Here is a 23127-nt window from a genome sequence, read left to right on the forward strand (position 1 = left end):
AGATCGATGAAAGAAATAGATTACAGAAAGTCAGTAAGATCCAAAATGTTAGAATTCTGATAAAACAAATGAACACAGTAATCAAGACAGTTACCAGAAATTTGTGTGATATAACAGAAGTAAATAGGATATCTTACTGTGCAAATTAATAACAGATCTTGCCAAAAAAAAAAAAAAAAAAGCAGGGTAGTAAAGAAAATTAAGGGAAGAAATCAAATCCCATAATGGAAATATTGCATACTGAAAACTATGAAGCAATTAAGGCAAGAATTGTCACTTTTAGTAGAGTGTAGAAGAGGGAACAGATCAACAAAAATATTTAGAAAGATGTGATAAAAGCAACAAGCAGTAACAGAACAGATCAGGATCTATTGTACACTATTGCAAATATTAAACTAAAGATATCAGCACAGGCAGAAAAACTAATGCATATAAATATGAAGGAAAAGTGTAAAATAAGCAATTCATTGGTGACCTCAAAAAGTTTTTCTTTAGACAATATGAAAACAAAACAAAAGGAATAGCAACATCACTGAAAAAAGAATTAGACAGCTTTCAGAGAAATATCTAAGAAGACCCTGTGGAACATAACAAATATGCTGAATGGATAGATGAAGTAAAAAACAGTAAGTTCAAATGTACAGGATATGAAATGGGATGAAGTAACGAGAAACCGAAACAGAACTAAGAAAAGCCCCTAAATGGAAAACCCCAGGCTGAGATGCAGTACAACTCCTGGCTAAAAGTATTAACATCTTTGCATGAGGATTTAACCTTGAGTAAATACTAGTTATATGCATATCTTGAACAGGCATCAACTTGGTTAACAAAAGGAAAATTGATACTCCTTCTTAAGAGTGAACCTGTAAGCTATCCTAAAAACTATAGACCAATAACTTGCTTTCCGATGATGTATAAACTGGAACTGATGCCAACAGAGTTTGTAGTCATTTACAAGAAACCTCAATTATGGCAATTGTACAAAGGGGTAACAAAAGAAAGTCATATGGAACAAAAGATGATCTGTTGTTGAATAACATGATAATGGAGAATTGTAAGAAGAGGAAAGATCTAAGTATGGCATGGATAGACTACAAAAAAAGCATTTCACAGCATCCCACATTCATGGATAAACAAGCGCTTATGGATGTATAAGATGTACCCTACATTGATCAGCTACATTACAGTGAGAATAAAACAGTGGCAAACCACTTTGCAGCTAAGCCATGATAAAGGACAAATTATTATCCCAGGGATAAAAATTCAAAAGGGGATATTCCAGGGTGTCACTGATTCTCTTCTGCCTTGACCGTAACCCCTTAAGTTGTCTACCTAACTGATTATAACAAAGTATAAAGACTTCTCATATTCTTTTTATGGATGATTTAAAATTGTATAGTTCATCAGATGAGGAGCCGAAAGCACAACTGCAAGTGATCAAAACTGTCTCAGATGACATAAGAATGTAATTTGGTCTTGATAAATGTGCAAAAAAAAACATTTTTAAAGCAGGAAAGCTGCAGCACCAAAAAATATCAGTTTGGGACAGGAATGTACTATAAAGGAACTTGAGCAGAAGGAAGTGTATAGCTACTTGGAAACTGATGAAGGATCAACAATAAAACATGAACAAATGCAAACAAAACTAAGGAATATTTTAGAAGACTAAAATTAATGCTGAAAACTGCCCTGATATCTAGGAGCAAAGTCTAAGCTATAAACTAAGTTGTTCTTCCTGTTCTAACTTACAGTTTTGGGGTGATTGGCCCCAAAAGATATTGGTTCAGTTGGATAGGAAAACAAGAAAAATGCTTCATATTTAAAACTCAGTGTGCACCAAGATAATATATTCCACATTCTGAAGGAGGTATGAGCCTCCTCAAAATGGATTACATGTACAGATCTAAGATCATAGGACTGCATACATATCTGCTGACCTCATCAGATCAAATATACTGAAAGTTTTAAAATATGAGGAGAACAAGTCTAAGATGACTTCCCTACTTAGTTTAGCAGAAGTATATCGGTATCGAGTAGGAACAGAAACCAAATCAGAAGTAGACAAAAATCAAGCAGCAACTGAATGTGACAAAAAAAAAAAAAAAACAAAAGAAAGAATATAAGGAGAAGAATCAGTTGAGAAGGCAAGAAATGTGGAAAAGGCATGAATATAGTTGCAAGTACAGAAAACTATAAAACTCCTGGAACAACCTCATGTTGATCAGGATCCGATGCAAGAATGGTTAAGGAGAGCTGAATTTAAACCAAAAGATGAAAGGTTAACATTAGAGGCCCAGGATCATGGACAACATACATGTTGGTTTACAAAGTCCATTGATCATGTTAAAGAAACTGACAAATACAGGTTCTATAAAACAACTGGAAACAGTTGCATATCTTATTGCTGGGCGTGATACACTAATGGCAGAAGGCGTGTATACTGAAAGGCATAATAATATGGCAAGACTGTTGCATTGGGGATTATGCAAACATAACAATATCACAGTAGCTGACAAGTATTGTAAACGTGAACCACAAAGCATGGGATTGCTCATTACTAACAGTTCAAAAAACAGATGTAGTCGATGAAAAGAAGACAAAAATAGCATTGATCTTTGAAAATGCTACATCCAGTGATTACAGTGTCTTACATACAGACAGACACAAAGTCATAAAATACCAGGATTTGCAGGCAAAAAGGAGGACAATGTGGAAGAAGGATACCTAGACAGTTCCAACAGTAGAATGATCAATGGGTCTCATAAAAGAATTTACAATCATATTTAGATATGCTACTGGCCTCACAGTAAGACGTCCTGTTCGATTCTCAGCTAGAGCGTCTTCTGTGTGTAGACATGCGTGAATGTGCGTACCTTTGTTGAAGGTTGTGTGTCAGGGCTGGCAACTCGGCACGTAAAATTCTACTGCCAATCATTAGCGGACTGGAGTTCCGCTGTGGCGACCCTAATCGGGAAAAGCTGAAAGACACAACAACATTTAGATATGCAACTGATGTCAGCCACAGTCGTGCAGAGGATTAGCATTGTCACCTCACAGAATGACATTCTCTGGTTCAAGTCTCAGCTGGGGCTCCTGTACAAAGTTTATATGTCCTCCCTGCAGTTGACTGACTTTTAAAGATATGCAGGTAGGTGCGTGTGTGTATGTGTGTGCCTTCTATGGAGATTGGGTGCCGGGCTGGCAACTCAACACCGTAAAAACACCACTGCCAATCAATCTGCAGACTGGTAATCCACTCTGGCGACCCCTAACTGGGAAGAGCCGAAAGACATTGCTTTTTTGCTATTTAGATATGATACTGATACATGTAATGCCATATGAATTGCAGAAGGAGTCAGTTCTGGGCACACTGAGGGTGCTTCAAAGAGTACTTTTGGCTAACATCAACGACTGAAACAATACTAATTTCACAAACTTTAATCATACTTTGAGTTAGGAATGGGGTCCATTCCCATCATGGTATTAGAAATCTCAAAGACTTGGAAAAATTAACTTATCCATGTGAGACATGTAAATATTGCAAACTCATACATTTTGTACATGTGCATGTATGTATTAATTTTGTTGCTATTGCTGATTGAGGTATCCATACGGGCAAAAATGGAGACATTTTCTGAGGAGGCCTAAGGAGGAGAGCTCCAAGGTAACGTGATTTACTGTAATTAATTTGTCAGTTGGGTATGTGAACTGGGCCTTCTCATCAAGGATAAAAGTAACATATATGACAGTAACAGACAATCAGATATTAAAAGCAATTGATATAACTAGGAAATCAGTTTCTTTTCAAAAAATGTACAACATGATTGATGATTTGGAACAATGCATATTACATCACACACACATCTTAGAATAAATTTAACCCTAGGAATTCAATTTTTGTCCATACTGTGCAGATCAAACGGCTCTTCTTCTTATTCTGGAGTTGTAGTTGTAAATCTTAAATAAACTTTGAAACTCTTCAAAGAGAGCTTCCAGATCGAAAAACTATTATTTGTATATTTTTTTTTTTGCTGATGAAACTATATATAGCATTGGCTAGAGCCAACACACATACATCATGGAATAATTTTAAGCTGGTGGCTATAAAAAATACTAGCACATAAATTAAATTGAAACAAACTAACAAAAAAAAAATATTAATAAAAATAATATAAAAAGGTTCTAAGGATATATATTATTGATATACTACTTTTTTTATATATTATATATAGGAAGCATTTCATATGTAGATATTGTATATAAATGGTTTGTAGTAGTTATAGTGTATGTGTGTGGTTTATGTTTATTTTTTGTTTTGTTTTTGTTTATTTTATATAAATATAAAAAAAAAAAAAAAAAAAAAAAAGTAACATATATGGACCATTTAGTGTAGCCAATAAAACAGCATGCTTTTGGAGGTGACAGAAAACCAAGTACTCATAGAAGTCCAGGTAGAGATAAGAAGACCTTACAAAATTCTGTATGAGAATGTACAGAGCTCAAGACTGAATCACAGATCCCAGAACTGTGAAGCAATTGTGAATATAAAGAAATAATCTCTCAAAGACATAAGCTCTGGTTTTTAGATATGGACTAGTATCACAAATGCTATTTCATCTCTGTTGAACTGAATGACATGACATTTGAAGTGAAATAGAAAAAAGCATTTGTGGGTGCAAAGCTGCCCTGCACCTAGTGCAGGAAAATGTATGCCATTTATCCCACTAATTATTTACTCAACTTCATTATCACTGCAGTTTGGGAATAGGGAGATTCTCCCATAGCAATGGCCATCTTCAAAGTATATAGAATTTATTTATCTGTTCAAATCATAGTTTTTGACTGACTGACTGATTTGGAAGTACTGCTATGTTGTGAAGTTTCATAAACTTTGATAGACTTAGTTCAAGCTATGTACAAGAACCCAATGGCACAACTATAAACAGTGCTTGGATCCTTATAGGGGTTTCCAGTGGGACTGGGTGAACATCGGAGTTCCTCTATGAGCCCACTCCTTTTCAATATGGGTGATGGGCAAAACTGTTGTATGCAGACAATGTTGCAGTACAAGCAATTTCTTAAAATAAATTTCAGCAAATTATGAGACTGGAAAGCAAATCTGAAAGTACATGGGATGAAACAGTATAGACAAGACAGTGGCCATGGCAGAAATTAAGGAAATCCAAAGCTGAAAGTTGAGCTACAAGGAGAAAACAGTAGAACAAATTGACAGCCTTGTATATCTGGGAGGTGTGGTTAAGGAAACGGGACATTGAAATGAGTAGGTCAAAGCTGGAATCAGAAATGGTGCAGCCAACTGGCAGAAAATATCAAGAGTACTGTGGACAGAATGACAAAAAAAGCTAAAAAGTAAAGTGACCAGTGCTTCTGTAGAGAACAGAATACTGTGCAGCGATGGCAGAGCAGCTGAAGAAACTTGAGATGACGGCAATGACGTTTCTTAGATGGATAGTAGGATACTTGGAAAGATGAAAAATTGAAGACATCAGAACAGACTCCAAAATACAGTAGAGTTGAATACAGCCTTGCAAAGTTTTTGGGCTGGAAAAATCATAAAGTCTGAATATGTAATGTTATACATATTTGCTTGTGTGTATTTTTTGAGCCTGTAGCCTGCTCGTATGTGAAAAATATTCTTTATTGTCCACTGGAATCACTGAATGGTTGAAAAGTATATTGCCTGGATGCAGAAAAACAAGATTTTAGATGCTTTTTATCCAATTCAATATATGTTTGATTATCCAAACTACCCTAGGTCCCAATTATTTGAATAATCAACTCTCTACCATAGCCCAGTTTTTAGAGAAGGTCAAGAAGAATAGATTACTGTGGTTTGGTCACATTTGCAGAAAAGCAGAAGACAATTTGGTAAAACAGATATGGGGTAGACAGGAAGAAGGTAAGAGGAGATAAGGATGTCCAGATCTGAGAATGAAGGATTGTGTGACAGAAGACCTGCGGCAGGTGGGCATGACTGTCAAAAAAAAAAAGTAGGTGGTTTACTTCCAACTGAGAGAGGTAGAGACAGTTGATTCAACACTACAACCTAACCCCATGTAAAAATGGGAAAAGGGGGACAGTGATGGTGTTTGTGAAAGTCTTCTTAGACGCTTCAGTAACTGTTAAAGGAAAATAGAGGCAAAACCTCATTAAACCCAAATGATAAACCTCAAAGCTGTCAGAAGTGATGGCCTCCTGTAGAGCTTTTTTTTAACTGTTTAGCAGTTGTGTGTGCTACTAGAAGGAATCCCCTCATCCGAATTAAAGTATTCCTTAGAATTCCAGTCCACAACAGAGGCTTCAAAGTAACTTACTGTTAACTGTCAGTTATTACAATCTGGCTGATACTTCTCTGTATTCTTGCCAGACTTCAGGAAGAAATGCTATAATACCATATCTGCACCTGCCTGAATGTAATTTACTTTAAAGAAAACTCATCCCATTCACTCACCTTTAAACACATTGATTAACAATATGTTAGGTGCCCTGTAAAAGGATACCACCACTTCTGCCTTATCTGTAGGTTTCACTATGGCCTGGACCGTGATATTGTGTACCAGAAATGTCTGCTCTTAAAATGATGCTCCAGATGATAAACTTTCTTAGCTAATATTTCCGTAAACTATTTCGCATGCTAAAATTTCTCAATTGATATTTCCTAAGTTGCTTCGGCAGATACCTGAACAACTACTATAGGCTGTTTGAAAGGAAGAGAAGCATCATTCTGGTCCAAACAGGAAAATGAAGATTAGACCTAATGTTGCTGTGTGCAAATTATCCTGAAACTATGAGTACATGTATGACATTGCTGTGCTTATAATGTATGGCTAAGCTAAACATTTCTCCTTATATGATCATTTTAGAAGCTGTAGATAACACATTGTAGTCCATACTTAGATTCTGGTCACTCAAAAATGTTTGATACACTTTGTTTTTGAAGTCATCATGTCCAAGAAGGAAGGTATTAAAACATGCTGCTTTAATTCTTGGCTGCAGAGGAATGAGTAACACAGTGTAACTGGGGAATTGTTCAAGATTACCTTGAATGTATGAAAGTTTTACATTACTCTCAGTATAACCGATTTAATTTTCAAAAATGATATAGCTTGATAAGGTGACATAAGAAGTACAGAGAAATGGGCAGGATTTGGACTAAAGTTTATGTATCCTAAAAGACTCTAACAGAATCTAACAGCATGTAGTGTACATTAAAAACAAAGAGATGTTTGTGGATGTGAATATGTTAATCAGGGGTGGAACAGGCATGTTTGTTATACACGAGCATGGTACTACTTTCCCTTACCAACATAATACAGCTTAGGGGAAATACATTACTTGATAGTTAAAGCTAATGAAAAATTCTACATGTCATCTTTTAAGGGCCATGTACAAAATATGGCAGTACACATCTCTGTGTACTGCTCCAGTCGAAACTCATTTCCCTGAGGATGTCTCATGAATTGTCAGGATTACAGTGAAGTTTGATTAGCTGCTTGACTGGTGACACACCAAACGTTTAGCCTAAGGGACTGTAGTATATGCCTGGCATATTAATGACTTTCAAAATGGATTTTAAGAAGTAGGAACTTTGGGTTCCTAAAGTTAAATTGTGTTCCTTTTACGTAAAAGTGTTTCATAACTATTGTCTTCTTCCTTTAGTGAGAGAGTTTACCCTTAATAAGTTAGGTCCTTATGCTGATACATTTGGGCACAGCAAGTGATTTCAATATATATAGATTTTTGGAAGATGAATTTAACTCCACTCTAGATTTTTGCAGATCCATCTGAATTCTGAGAGCCCTGTGCATTCATTTATTTTTTTCAAGTCCCCATAAAATAAGTGATGACTCCCCCACCTGCATAGTTGTCCTTCTCATTCGGAGTTAATGACTGGGGGAGATATCACATATTGAGAGTCTCTTTTTAATTAGGCTCTAATCCTTGTTTCACCTGGTATATTTATGCCTGATCACTCTGAGACATGGAAATTACATCACTGATTAGTTGGAATCCAAACCCTGACTTGATAGGTAAAACTACACAATTCTTGTTGCCCCATTATTATGTCACCAAGCCACAACATAATGACAAAGAGAAGAGTGTAACACAGGTGATGGATCCAGATCCTTTTCAAAATGTGACTACAGACTGCAACAGTAGCTTTGATACTAGTTATGCCTATTTGAATCTCATTTACTCAGACAATTCTTTAGTGCAATTAACCTTCTGGAACATAAAGTATTTTTGTGAGGCAATGGGATTCAGTAGTCTTAAACCCATGAAGAAGCACTCTCACAGATTTAAGGAGTAGTTGGTCCATACACTACTTCCAAACCTGTCCTTCCTGTTCAGATTGACCTCATTCACATCTTCCTGACACATTGCTGTTCACCCATATCATATTCCCTGTTCTTTCTGGTCAGTTGCTGTTCACCCATATCATATTCCCTGTCCTTTCTGGTCAGTACTGAGATTATTCTCAGCTCTTCAAATCTCTTGTCATACTATTTCTTCTCCATTTCCCACACACTTCCACTGGCTTTTCTCTGGACACCTTCTAGCTGAATTCTGTTTAATATTCTGTGTAGCCTACAATGTTGCAATCAGTATTGAATGTGTAGCCTGATCGGGATATGGTACACTGGGAGTATTACGTCTTTGTTTCTAGACTCTTTCACCCTAAGGATACACCACACCTGTTTACTGCTGCTGTGGTCATTTTACTCAGCTCCTGATGTTCCAGTTTTTGTGATAAGCACATCCCTTTTCCTGTCTGCTTGACATTAGGATTGTTGTAGTTCAGGTGCAGGATTTTGCATTTGCTATACTTATCCACAACTGTCATGTTTCTGCCTGCCTGGAAAGGTTTTCAATGTTTTACTTAAATTACTTACTCCAGCCTCCATTGCTGTACCTACCTCTGTGTTGCAGCTAAAGGCATCTGCTATTGTTTTGTTTTCCATCAGATATGTCTGAATTGAGCACACTAAGGAGTTGAGCACCCAGGCCTGACCCTGACCCTGACCCTAGTGTAATTTCTATTCCTTTCCCTTATTCCTTATACCGTGTTTCTCCTGAAATAGGCACTCAGGCATAGACAGCTAAAGCCCTAATTATGACACAGATGACCATGCATTTGAGCAGTAGTGTAGCAACTACAGCAGCTGGCTGGGGAGAAAGACAAATTATTATGGAGCGCCTACTCACCTCTCCAGGGTAGGATGGCTGGGGCCATGTGTTCCATGACATGTGCCACATCCACAGTCTCTTATGGAGACTGGAGATGGGATGGAAACATCTCTCTATAAAAGGTGGGGACATTGAGAAGAACATTACTCAGAGAAACAAGTATCAAAACCAACACAGTGCCTTATTGCACAGCCATACATTGAGACCCGTCAGACATGTAGGGGACAACACAGCCTATAAGTTACAACTCTTTTGGTGACTGTCTGATTGATGGCTTGTGTTCCATAAAGAGGGAGTGAGTGGGTGTACAGTGGTTTGATTTCTGGCAGGTGCAGAGGAGAAACAAAATGGCAAACAACAGTGCTTTTAACCACATCATTCTGTTCTACCCTCCACCATTGCTGCAGTTTAGTTCCTTAGTTTTGATTATGACTCCAACCCATCCAGTTTTCCTAAAATCTCTTATGTGGGACCAAGGCAAAAGCTTCCATAAAGTCCATGTAGGCCACATGCCTCTTAGCCTAAAAGTACTAGAAATCTGGACAAAGCCAAAGAAAATGAGAAGACAAAGTCCAGAAATCAGGGGCAAATGTTAAATATTGCACATATAAACTTATAAAGTTATTAGAACAATAGCCTTTGCAACAGAATACATTTTCTGAAAGATATGAAAATTTAAATTCAAGTCCATCTAGCACTCCACAACTCCTTTTCCCCATTTTTGCACATGGAGTAATGGTGTCACTTCAACAGTGACAATCATCTAGAGCCAAGGTTCACACTACATGCTGGCTAGATATATGTCATTATTTATTGACTTCAGTCCTCAATGATTTGCCAGAAAACAACAGATTTTATGAGATGAAAAACATGAGCCAAAAACCTTGACAGTTGTGGGATCTCAGAGGGTTGCCCATACTAGGACTGGACCACCACTAGCATTGTGAGATGACAACTGCATCTGCCAACAGAATGCCGGGATATATCTTTAGGGGTTTAACTCCAGACAGAGACAATATTTATGCTATACTAGGCTCTGGCTAGGCCACATCTTGAAAACTGTGTGTGGTTCTGGAGTCATATAAGGAGGGCTTTCGGGTTGCTGGAAGGAATCTAGAGACAAGACACCAGAAGAGAGCATGGAATGGAAAAGAAAGTATATGAGAGAGGCTAGAGGATATAAAGTTTTTTACGTTTGAGGCCTGAAGAAGTGGGGGGTGGGAATGATATTAGTACACAAAATCATGTAAGGGAGATATGAAGAGGCTATCCTGAACAGGAAGGAGGGGGATGGGGCACAGGCAGCAAACTGTAAGGAGCAACTTCTTGGATCTGTGAACACACTTCTTATTGATAGGATGTTGTACCTATAGCATGGACTACCTAAATGGGTAAAGAATAGGAAATTCAGAGAGACACTGAAAAAAAAAGCACGGAACAGATGGAGATGAAGTGAGGAAGGAGATAGGAGGGGTGGAGAAGTAGAATGTTGAATGACCACAAACATATGAGATACGCGTAATGTCTACTTCTGTCATCAAGCAAATACAATATAAAGTGGTTAAATCTGTGTCAAGAAAGCTAAGATGGATGTCGTTGAACAAGGTCATCGGCATGACATTTTCATTGACTACCTGTGGGTGTGGCCCTTTATTCTCTAATGTGGAGTGATCCTACAGTAGGAAATCTCATCTCCAAGTAGGAAGCCATGCCTGTAAGAATTCCAGTTTAGCCAGCCAATAACTTGAAGTGAGAATCCTGAAAATAGTAGCTAACAGGATAAAATAATACCATATTTTAAAAATAATATTTAGGACACCTTCATTTATATGATTTTGGAATCCATACTTACAGAACAATAAGGTTAGCGGCCCTGGAATTTTCCTGAAGGAGTTCATTGAGTCGGACCTGCCTGTAAGTCTGCACATAAACATATTAAACAGTTGTTACAACAAAGACCAATGACAGACTGAAGGAAAACATATAGTGCAATTCTGCCATATATATATATATATATATATATATATATATATATATATAAACTTGCCTTGTCTTTAAACGTTTTAAGCTCAGCATCAGTAATTTTCCAAGGATATTCTCTTTTCATTTTCTCTGCTGTTGCAGAATCTTTTAAACCTTCATGCAGTCGAAATGGTTCAATCATTTCTTCAAAGGAATTCCAGCTGAAATTATAGGAAAAATCGATCTTTTGAATGACAGCAGAAATTGTTTTTAAGGTGGTGACATATTTGTGGCTATAAAAAACATGACAATATTTTCTTTGATTTATTACTATAGTGAAATGCATATTTACAGTGAATTCCCTTTGTTACACAATTATTTTGCAATATTTAATAAGTATAAAATGCTGCTTTTATTTCTTTGCAGAACAAGTACTTCTCTATGTAACTGAAACCATACCTTCCCCATCCCAAACACTAATACAAATGTATAGATGGTCCATTTCTAGGTTTGCACTGCTTTTGATGATTATGATTTCTCTGTACTTATTACAAAAACAAAAACTTCCATGATATGCACTGATTGGTATCCATGAATGTCATCTGCTGGAGAGAAGGACAGAAACCTGATTTATTATCATCCTTTTGCCTGTCTTGTGCACTTAGTATGGCTTAGTTAAAGCCATATCAGTCAGCTACTCATTTCCACAAACTGCACTTGCATACTGTCTGATTGTTCACGTTACTTAACCAGGCAAATGCCCTGTTATTAGAAGAAGAAAATTAAAAATAAAGCATTAGTATATCAGACAATTCTACAAAAGTATGCAGTAAGAAACTTCATATTTAAAACATTATACAAATGCTGCAAATTGCTCTGTCTAAATTGGGTTTGAAGCTTTATTTGTGGTCTAAAGAATGTAGTAGGCTAGTAACTAACAAAATATGCTGATTTCATGTTACCATTCTACATGAAAACTAATCTATCTTTTGTACTGAAATAATGTACAATCTTGGCTTAAAATGTAGAGCTATAAATTAATTTATGCTCAAAATCCCCCATTGCAAGATTTGCATTTGTTGGTAGAAAACAAGACCATTTCCTGTCTCACAAGTTTGAAGGAAGTAATGTTGACAAAAATTGAAAAAAAAATATTACCAAGGCAAAAGAGATGGAAATATAAGTCAATAAGTGCAATGTTTATGTAATGTAAGATATTTAGTAATAGTCTGTAAACCCTAAATGGAACTAATCTTCATGTAAATGTTGTTGATAATACTGTAATCCAAATAAATTTCTCCAATGGCTGTAATCTGTGACTAAGATTAGTTTAGTCAGTGGTCCAGGGTTATAAGCTGCTAAGACTGGGAGACATCTAAAAGCTTTTATCTTGAACCTGACAGTTAATATTTTTGATCACTAGTAAAGCTATCTTATTCATTTTAAATTATGTTGGCAAATATTTTTTATCAAATCCAGAAGTAATCTGTTCCATGGCTTTTCTATTTTTTGTGGGAAAAATTCAGATTTTAAATTGCCTAAATTCCTTCTTTCATGAACTGGAATAACTATAATGTTCTTAGCTCTGCATCATGAAGGATCTTGTAAACCAATATTAACTCACCTCTTAACAGTCTGTATCTGACAGCATGTAGTGATGGTCTTCAAAGTCTTTGTATAACATATCTACATGGATTGGAACCTCTTAACATCCACACTAGTATAGACACAAAACTGGTCATTGTGCTCACTGATTGCTCTGATATCATTAATAACAATTGGAAGCAATACGGAGACATGTCTTGTAGTTAATGACACTCGGCACATTTTTTATGATACCAAAGCATTTCTTTCACATAAAGTAATGTTTCAGTAAAGGAATATTAGAATAAGTATATACAGTGCATAGCTTTTCTTAATGTATTCCTATTAAGACCATTACTGGATTTACCAAAATGCAATATTGCACATCTGTTGATGTTAAATTTCATTATGTTTTAGTTACCCACAAATTTAAGATATCCAGATAATTGTGGAAATTCATATCCTCATTTACTGAGGTTAGAAGGCATGATGCCTGCAAAGATGGCCAAATCAAAGACGCTGCTCACCAAGCAGGAAATAATGTTCCAACCAAGAACACCAAATATAAGAATGTACCTCTGTTTATTTAGCGCTTTCATCTTGTACCAAAGACGTCATCAGAATAAACAATTCACTACACCAAAACCATTTATATAGTAGTTCATACTATCATTTAAAGAAAACATTTTGCATCACTTCCTATAGTTTGTTTAAAGCTCCTGATAAGTTGATAAGATAGGTGCACCAAAAAGGAACAAAAAAGGAAGGAAAAAAAAAACATATAAAAAAACAGTGTTAGAGGACCAGAACATATGCAAGTCAATCCCTGTAAGCTAAGATGTCAAAACAGAACACCCTGCACATTCATTCTTAAATAATACAAATCCCCCATATATCATCTAAAGTAAATTGGAATTAAAAACATTACATAGCAAACCAGTATACATATTAGATTTAAAAATCATGTCATATTTGATAGTATATATTAATTATAATAAATAAAAAATACATTAATATTCTCTGCAGTCATAATAATGATAATAAAAACATTGCTGTCCTATTGTTACCTTATAACCTTAGTGATCTCATTTTGAGAGCTGGAGCCAATGAGAGCAGATCTTTCAGCCCTGGTGCAGCACATGCATTAAGTCACAGTTGCCACAGTAGCTCCTAATATTCAAGAAGGGTCACCCACGATCCCCCTCTTCCAAATTGATCTCAACCTGTTCCAGGATCCGAAATAAAAACATACTTTGCGAACATATAAGAGAGTGTCTATAAAGGGCATTAGCTTCTGATTTTTTCTTGACCTCATGCATGTATTCGTACACCCTGTTCTTCAAAGCCCATTCAGTCTTTCCCATATAATAGGAAAAACATATCTGACAGAACACAGTTCCTATAAAGTTATGTTGTATAAATTAAAGGCCAAAATGCTCAAATACTGAAATTTAGTCTTGGATAAGCTATTTTTTGCAAAGCAATATAGGTTCATAGGTTGGTACTAGGCTAATGGCCCTAGGGCCTATACAAGCCTAGCCATAACAATTCAATGGCTATTTCTTCCCACACTATTTACTTCCATGGACCCCTGTCTAGCAGGGTGACTGATGTGATCCCTGGTGTGAATTTTCTTTCTCCCATCCAATCATCAAGATTCCTTTTGAATAGGGCCAAAGAGGTGTTCTGCTTGACATGTACGGGCAGTCTATTCCAGAGTCTGGGGAGTCTCTGGGTCAGGAACCTATCCCTCCAGCATGTTTTGTTTATTGTGATGACAAGGTTTAGATCCCTGGAGCATGTGGCTCTGAGGGATTGGGATTTCTTTAAGTGTAGCATGTCCAACAGCTCTGGGTCTGACATGGCCTTGTATGTTAAGCAGAGATCGCCTTGGAGTAGACAATATGCGACAGAGTACAGCTGGTGTTTTTTTAAGGTGGTCAGATTAAGGCATCTGCTTTAAGCCTGTGATTCTTTTCGTGAGGTATTTCTGTGGCCTTTCCAGTTGTTGCAGATGTCTTAAGAGGTACATACCAAATGGGGCGTTGTATTCTATAATGGGTCTAATGAGGGATGAGTACAGTGGGACAATGACCTCCTTTTCTCTGGATGAGAGGCCCTTAGTGATGAGGTGTGCCACATAGAAGTATTCCCTGACTGTTGTGGCGATGTTATTGAAGGTGAGACCATTGGCCACCTGTGTCCCTAAGTCTGTTATCACACTTTCGGTGTTTAGTGTACTGCCACCTATGTGGTAATTCACGGGTACATGTTTTTTCCCAAAGGGGATAACTATACATTTATTGGCATTGAGCTTGAGCCCATGACTCTGGCACCAAGCATCTGTTTCTGTAAGGCCCTTTTGTAGAGTAATGACATAATTTGGGGATTCAATAATGGCTCCCAGTTTGCAGTCATCTGTGAACTTTGTTAGCCTGAGTCCCTTAGTGTTGGCCTGTACTTCAGAGAAGTAGATGCCAAACAAGAGAGGTCCCAGTACTGAACCCTGAGATACTCCACTTATCACTTGTCTGGGGCTGGATTCGGAGTCAGCTACTTTTACAGTGTGGGTTCTGTCAGTAAGCCAGTTGGCAATCCATCGAGTGATGTAGGGAATAATGCCCAGCTTAGTATGTTTATCTATGATTCCAGAGTGTGGGGTGGTGTCAAAGGCCTTGGCGAGGTCCAGATAGGCTGTGTGGATTGCCTTACCCTCGTTCACGGCTCTGGAGACTGATTCAAAGAAGTCATTCAGGTTCAGGAGACAAGATCGGCACTTCACGAACCCAAACAGGGTGGGGTCCAGTGTTTTAAGGTTGCCAATGTCTTTGTTTATAAGTTCCATGATAATATGTTCCATGGCCTTGCAGATCAGGCTCGTCAGAATGATGAGGTGGTAGTTTCCGGGATCCAATGTGGATCCCCCCTTGTGGAGTGGGATAACTGTAGCTGTGCGCCACTCAGTGGGCATGAAGCCTGAGGTGAGGGTATGATTAAACATGACACTTAGGTGAGGCACCAGTTCATTTTGTAGTTCATGTAGTATACAGCCCGGGATGTCATCTGTTCCCATGGATGCTGTATTATTAGCTTTGGCCATTATTACCAGAATTTGGCAATCTTCTGGTATTGAGATAGGCCATTTAGGGGGTGAGAGGGGGGTGAAGTTGGCACTGAATCGATCTGCCAGGATATTGGTAATATCCTTGGGATCAATATATTTAATGCCATTCTGTTGTAGCTCAGAGCAGATCTGGGCATTGCCATTTAGATTCTTGACGTAGTTATAGAATGCCTTGTGGTTGTCTTTGGATTCTTTGGCAATTTTATTTTCGTAACTAGCTTTGGAGGATTTTATGAGGGATCTCAGCTTCTTACTCAGGCTGGTAAGGGAGTTTTTTTGCATCCTGGGATTTTCCTCTTTTCTGCAACAGTTTCTTCCTTTTGTTGTAAAGTTTGTTTATGGCAGAGGACCACCAGATTGGCTTCCTTTTTTTGGAGGAGAACATCTTGGTTCTATTTGTGATGGCACGATTCATGCATGAGTGGATGTGCTCGTACAGTGCCTTAGTGTAGGACTCAGCAGTCGAACTTTCAGTTCCCGTCTGCATGGTTGTCATGAAGTTTGTAACTTCTGACTTGAGTAGCATGAAGTTGGCTTTGGAGAAGTTTTTTATGGAGGTTTCCTTACTGGGGGGTGGGGGTGGGGATGGGATGCGGATGTTAAGGATGATTAGCTTATGGTCTGACCTGACCAATGAGGGGGTGACCACAGGTGTGGAGCATCGATTTCCCATGTTGGTAATGACCAGGTCTAGGATATTGGAGCCCCTGTTGGGACTATGGATTAGTTGATCCAGGGCATTGGAATTTATGAATTTCAAAAACCTTTGGGCAAAGGTGTTGGTACACGAGTAGTTTTCCCAGTTAATGGCAGGGTAGTTGAAATCACCCAGTATTAGGGTGTTTAGTTGTATATTAATATTTTCCAGTATGTTTAGAAGGGAGTAGTGAGAATCTTGGGGCATGGTGGGGGATCTGTAGCAAGCTACAATTTGGATTGCAGTCTTACCTAGTGTTAGCTGCACCTGGAGAATTTCAGACGCATTGTGTTTGGCAATTAACCTGGTGGTGTGAATATCCTTGGTGAATATGAACACTCCTCCACCTGTCTCAATCCTGGTTTGGTGGCCGAAAAGTGTGGTAAGAGTTGTAGCCTGGTATTGCAGGGGTGCTCTCTGGAGCCTTGAACCAGGTCTCAGTTACTGCACAGATATCGATGTTCTCCATTTTTAGGAGTGCCTCGAGAGAGTGCATTTTGAGGTTTAGACTTCTAGCATTGAGTAGCATTACCTTCAGATTTTGCATGCTTGTACCTGTTACGGTGGTGGTTTTGTCCTTTGAATTTTGCCTAAAAAAGGCACTATATGGGTGGCAAGAGCCTTAGCCAGTAACCTGAATCCCAGGAGCGACAGATATTGGTAAAAATCAAGTCCCAAGAGGACTTAGAATGGGAAAATACCCTAATAATGTTGAGACGGGTTCTGAGTTCAACAAATAACTTTTGGAAATTGTTAATAATTGTGGTTTAAACATCATGAAAACTATTATAAAAACAATGAAAATGTTTAGAAATTTTATACAGTGAAATTAGTATGTTAAATACTGCTATACAGAATAAGTTGTTATTCACTGTGAATGAGCTCTGGAACAAATATTATTCTATTTTAAAAGCAATTGATGAAAAGGTTATGAATATTAAAAAATGAAAGATTGAGAAACTTGAGAGGGACAGGACAGATTATTATGAAATAAGAGCCCATTGTGCACCTAAAAGTAAGGATTCAAAAGGTCTCTCCAATAGATATGTTAGATTAAGCCCCTGGGCAAGGGAAAAATGTTATTCACAACAATAGTGGAGATTATAGACATGTTGACCCTTGTGATGCACCTAGCACTAGTAAATTAACCTATAATGTAGACAACCCTTTACAATTTCCCCTCTAAGGAGGTCCAGCCAGTTGAGAGACTGTCCAAAACCCAATTACCAAAAAGTAACATCAATGAGATAGGACCTTGGATTTTACTGACAAAAGGGGAAAAAGAAGGATAAATTAAAGCATATTGAAAAAGGAAGTAATACAAATTATACTATTATGGATGGTGTGCTTTGTACATAATGGCAATGCAAAGTGTTTAACTATAGCAGCTTTGAACTTAATCTAAACCACTTCTCCATTTTCCACAAGGGAGTTAACTTTGTCCCATCTTCTTGTGTACGGCTTGATGAAATTATGGTTGATTTTAAGTTATTTTTAAAAAAGGCCTATCTAGAATTACTCTTTGGCAACAATGAAACCAGACATGAGAACCTTGGTTTTAGGAATAATAGTGTTTTTAACACCAGCCCCTCACATCCCATGTTATCAAACTTATCATGAAATTAGACAGTATGTTAGAAAGAAAACATGGTTGATTCCTAACCTTTCTCATGATGAAAGGACAGCTCTTTATGAGTTTAGTATAAATAAAGATATTTGGATTATGAAACCTGACTGGCAGGGGGGGGGGGGTTAATTATGTACCAATGGATGTATTCAGCAAAAATGCTCGAGTTACTAAACAATGACACCTATTCACAGGATTCTCTTAATGAAATTCACATAGCATATAGGAACATAAACATAATTCTTGAGGATAACTTGTTGCAGGGCCTGGTTGATAAGAATTTGTATGACTTTCTTGCAGTTTCACAACCAATGAAGCCAGCCATTTTCAGGATAGCTAAGATACAGAAGAGTATCTTTGATTATAGGTTAATTTACTGAGGGGTTGGGAGGGTGGCCTAATGGTTAAGGTGTTTGCCTTACAAACACAATGTGCAGGGTTTGAGTCTCAGAAGGGATAATTGGCTAGGCTTAAAATGGCTCGCAAGGGCAGTTAGCTTAGTACTAACCTATGAACCTATGAACCTATGAATCCCTACTCTCAAAATCATAGTGGCCACTATAGGGTCCAAAACTTACCCTTTGGCAGTCTATGTTGACAGAAACCTCAAATTGATCTTAAAATCATTTAAAATTTTTTTGCCAATTCATGGGACTTCCTAGAAAAAGTGATCAATGATTATTATCACCTCCACCACATGTTTGTTACTATTGATATTAAATATCTTTTCATTGGTATTCCCCATGCTTTGGGTCTATGATGCTGCAAAAATATTATGGTCCAAAGTGAATTTTTGAATGCACAGGACCTGAGATTAGTTATGGGATGTATGGAATTGCTTTTGACCAATATTTTTTTTATTTTTTGAAGGACAGTATTACAAAGAAATGTGTGGGGTTGCTATGGGGCCACGTGTACCCTGTTTTTGCCAATATGGTATTGTTACACTGGGAACAAGAGTACATTTTCAAATCCCGCACTTCCCTTCTATTGTCTTGTATCTTAGATTCCTTGATAATATCTACCTTATATGGCAAGGGACTGATGAAACATTACATAAATTTATATCCTATATCAATTCAACAACTAGCTTTTTGAAATTCGCAAGCAATATGAGCAATGCAGAGGGACATTATTTGGATATAACACTTTTTAAAGATCTTGATAATGTGTGCTTTAGATTGAAACTATACAGGAAAGAACAGTTTTCCAATTCATATTTACACTACAACAGTGGTCATCCCTTTCACCAAAAGAAAAATATAGTAAAGGGCCAGATGGTTAAAGCAGCCTGTATGACTTCTGAATACAAAGATTTTTTTTAACAGAATTGGAATTTATAGAGAAACTCTTTTTGGAAAGGGGATACCCTGAGTCTCTAGTTAACGGATTGAAAAGTGAAGTAATATCAGAGTAAGGCACTACATTTATCCCCTTTTAGGGGAAATACATACCAGAAAATAACCATGTACTTGGGTGACTCTGAGTGAAAGCATTAAATAATGGACAGAGTGTTATTAATTATAATAGAGCATTTATTATGAAATTCAATCACGATTCTGATAAAATCCAGAAATTCTGGGATCTTTTTTCTAAAATGTCAAATAGTCTACCAGTGTTTTCTCACCCTCTACGTTACACCTATAAAAGAACCCATAAATAAAACAAACAAAAACCTATAAGAGAGGTAATAACATCAATAATTTTTTTGAGTAGAGAACAGCAACTACAGACAAAGATCCACTGATAAACATAGACAGTGGGGCACCTATAAATGTGGTATGTGCCACCAATGGGCCCAAATGGTGAACTGTGCTACCCTATGCCTTTCTAGTACAGGAAAAACATTTAGAGCATATTTCAATTGTAGCACCAGGAGGGTGGTATATCTTGCATTCTGTCAGATATGTTTTTCCTATAAGATTGAACAAGCTTTAAAGAACAGGGTGTACAAACACATGTATGAGGTCAAGAAAAAATCAGAAGCTAAAGTCCTCTTTAGATAATCTCTTATATGTTGGCAGAGTAGGTTTTTATTTTGGATCTTGGAACAGGTTGATATCAATTTGATAGGGGATTGTGGGAGACCCTTCTTGAATATTGGGAGCTATTGCGTATGTTACACCAGGGCTGAATAATCTGTCTCCTTGGCTCCATCTCTCAAAATGAGATCACTAATGTTATAAAATAACAGTGGGACAGAATTATTTTTATTATCATTATCATGACTGCAGAGAATATTAATGTATTACTGGATTTTTTATTTATTACTTTTTAATATTTAATATCAAACATGACATGATTTTTCAATCTAATATGTATACTGGGTTGCTATGTAATGTTTTTAATACCAATCTACTTTAGATGCTAAATGGGGGATTTGTTTTATTTAAGAATGAATTGTACTGTACAGGGTGTTCTATTTTGTCATCTTAGTTCACAGGGATTGACTTGTATACATTCCGGTATTTGGCGAGAGGTGTCTTTAATTTGGCCATCTTCAGAGGCATTTTTCAATTTGGTTATTTTTTTCACCTTTTGTTTGCCAATCATATTTCATAGTTTAGAATACTTGCCATTGTGTAGTCATGCACACATATTGAGACACAACAGTATTGAACTCATTGGCAAGATAAGACATAAAATGAAAACATATAGGCTCCAGGACTAACTCTACTTCACTGCTGCCTATGCAGAACTGTGCACAGAAACTCTATACAAGCATGTTAATAGCTGCATAGAGGCAGCTGTACTCACCAGGAAGAAGTACATAACTAACTCAAAAAACAAACCACCCTGGTAGAATCATGAAATCAATAGGCTATATAGCAGAAGGTAGAAAATCATGGCAAAAATTAGGAGGTACAGCACCCAGTAGGATAAAAGCACTCTCATCAAACTAAACAAACAACTTAGAGGACAGATAAAGTCTACCAAATCCATACCTCATCAGTCACAACCTCAAAGGCAATACACAATTGTGTGCAGAGCTCATTGCAAATGCAGCCACCTATACTGAGCCAGAAGACATAGCAAACCTACTGGCCAACAAATTGAGCTCCAACTTTACCCCTCTCTCCCCCCTCAACCTTCCCTCAGGAAATACCATCAAATATAACTCTCCCTGCTATCACTAGGGAACAGGTCCTTAATGCTGTCTCTAAGGCCAAGAACACTGTATCAATGGAGCCAGACAATATTCCAGGATGCCTTCTAAATAGCATGAAACATGACTTATCAGGCCCTTTAGAATTGCTATTTAACTCTAGCCTCCAAACAGGCTTTGTGCCTCATGAATAGAGAAGAGCAACAGTCATCCTTCTGCATAAAGGTGGGACATCTACATACCCTGGAAACGACAGACCCATAAGTCTTACTTGTCTCATATGCAAAGCCATGGAGAGAATTATCATGGAAATGATCAGTGATAAAGTCAACCTCCAGACACTGGGCCCAACCCAATTTGGTTTTATCAAGGGCAGGTCATGCCTACTTAACCTGGTGGAATTCTTTGAGAAGGTCACCAAAGCAATGGGGTTCATTCACTATGGTTCAGTCATTGAACAGACTAAACATTAAACATTGAAAGGCTAAACATTGAACCAAATTCTGTGAATGTTCATTCATTTAAAGTTCATTATACTGAATGTGTATGATGGTGAAGGTAACCGGTCGGACAAGACTTCTCCATCTCACACATGGCAGTTTAGTCCATTCAATGGCTGCACACAGACCCAGCAATGGAAGAGGGCAAAATGGTTCACACTGCCTACCTTGACCTGGCCAAGGCATTTGACACAATACCCCACTTGGGCATTGTTGACAAACTCAAGAGGTTAGGTACGAGTCCTTATGTCACCCGGTGGATAGCCAACTGGCTGATAGGACCCAGGAAGTTAGAAATGGAGAGTCCACTTGTACAAAGAGGCCAGTTGCAAGTGAAGTCCCTCATGGATCTGTCCTGGGACCATTCCTTTTTGGCATTTACTTCTCTGAAGTCAAGGCCAATGTCAATGGCCTGTGGCTGACTAAATTTGCAGATGATTGCAAATTAGGAACTCTCATTGAATCTCACACCGACACAAATTTTCTCCAGAAAGGACAGACACAGACATGCAACTGGTGTCAGAGCCATGGACTAAATCTAAATGCCAAAAAATACATAATAGTATTCTTTGGGAAGTCATCCATGCCTGGTAACTATCATATTGACAGCACACCCCTTAGAGATGACTCAGTAGTCAGGGACTTAAGGACACACATATACAGTATTCTAGCCTTTGACCATCACATGTCTACAGCAGTGAGGAAATCATTCTGTATTGCGCAACCTATAAACAAAGGTGTAGCATCAAGGTCCAAGACAGTCACTGTTCCACTGTATTTGGCATTCATCAGACTAGTCATTGAGTACAATGCCCCCTTTGGTAGGTACCTAAACAGACATATCCAACAAATGGAACATCCACAGATGTTTCTCACTAAAAGAATATAGGGAGAAAGTAACATGTCCTATGCAGACTGCCTCAAGGCCGTATCCCTGTATTCTGTCTCCTACAGGCTGTTGAGGGGAGATCTATGCCTGGCATAGAGGGCATTGGCAGACCCAACTCTGATGGACAGTCTGAATATCTGCAAAACAACCAGCACCAGAATTATCTGCTCTAAAGACTTAAACCTTACTTGTGATATAAATAGGACCTGCTGGAGAGACAGGTATGTATCCCAGAGACTAACCAATCTTTGGAACAGGCTCCCCATCTGTGAGAAGCATAGTTCCCCCCTAACCCAATTCAAGTGTGACTTGGATGGCGAACAAGAAGTTCATCCCTGATTTGGCACCTATGTGTCTAGTGGGCGCAGGCAGCCTGGAAATGGTTCATCTCCCAGGCCCCTGCTTGCAAATCTTTCACCTTCCAAGCC

At 37.8% G+C, this 23127-nt stretch overlaps 1 protein-coding gene across 1 annotated transcript in view; it reads right to left on the reverse strand.

Annotated features, from left to right (window-relative positions):
* SLC12A1 (solute carrier family 12 member 1) overlaps nucleotides 1-23127 on the reverse strand; it is a 423573-nt gene that overhangs the window by 14218 nt on the left and 386228 nt on the right. Inside the window, exons 24-25 of the mRNA XM_044077625.1 lie at nucleotides 11258-11393; nucleotides 11063-11130 (exon numbers count right to left, since the gene is read on the reverse strand). Of these exons, the coding sequence (XP_043933560.1) occupies nucleotides 11063-11130; nucleotides 11258-11393 (204 nt within the window). The remainder of the gene's footprint in view (nucleotides 1-11062; nucleotides 11131-11257; nucleotides 11394-23127) is intronic.

This window comes from Protopterus annectens, chromosome 7.part0 (assembly GCF_019279795.1).
Source record: "Protopterus annectens isolate FY-2018-M chromosome 7.part0, PAN1.0, whole genome shotgun sequence".
Taxonomy (NCBI): domain Eukaryota; kingdom Metazoa; phylum Chordata; order Ceratodontiformes; family Protopteridae; genus Protopterus; species Protopterus annectens.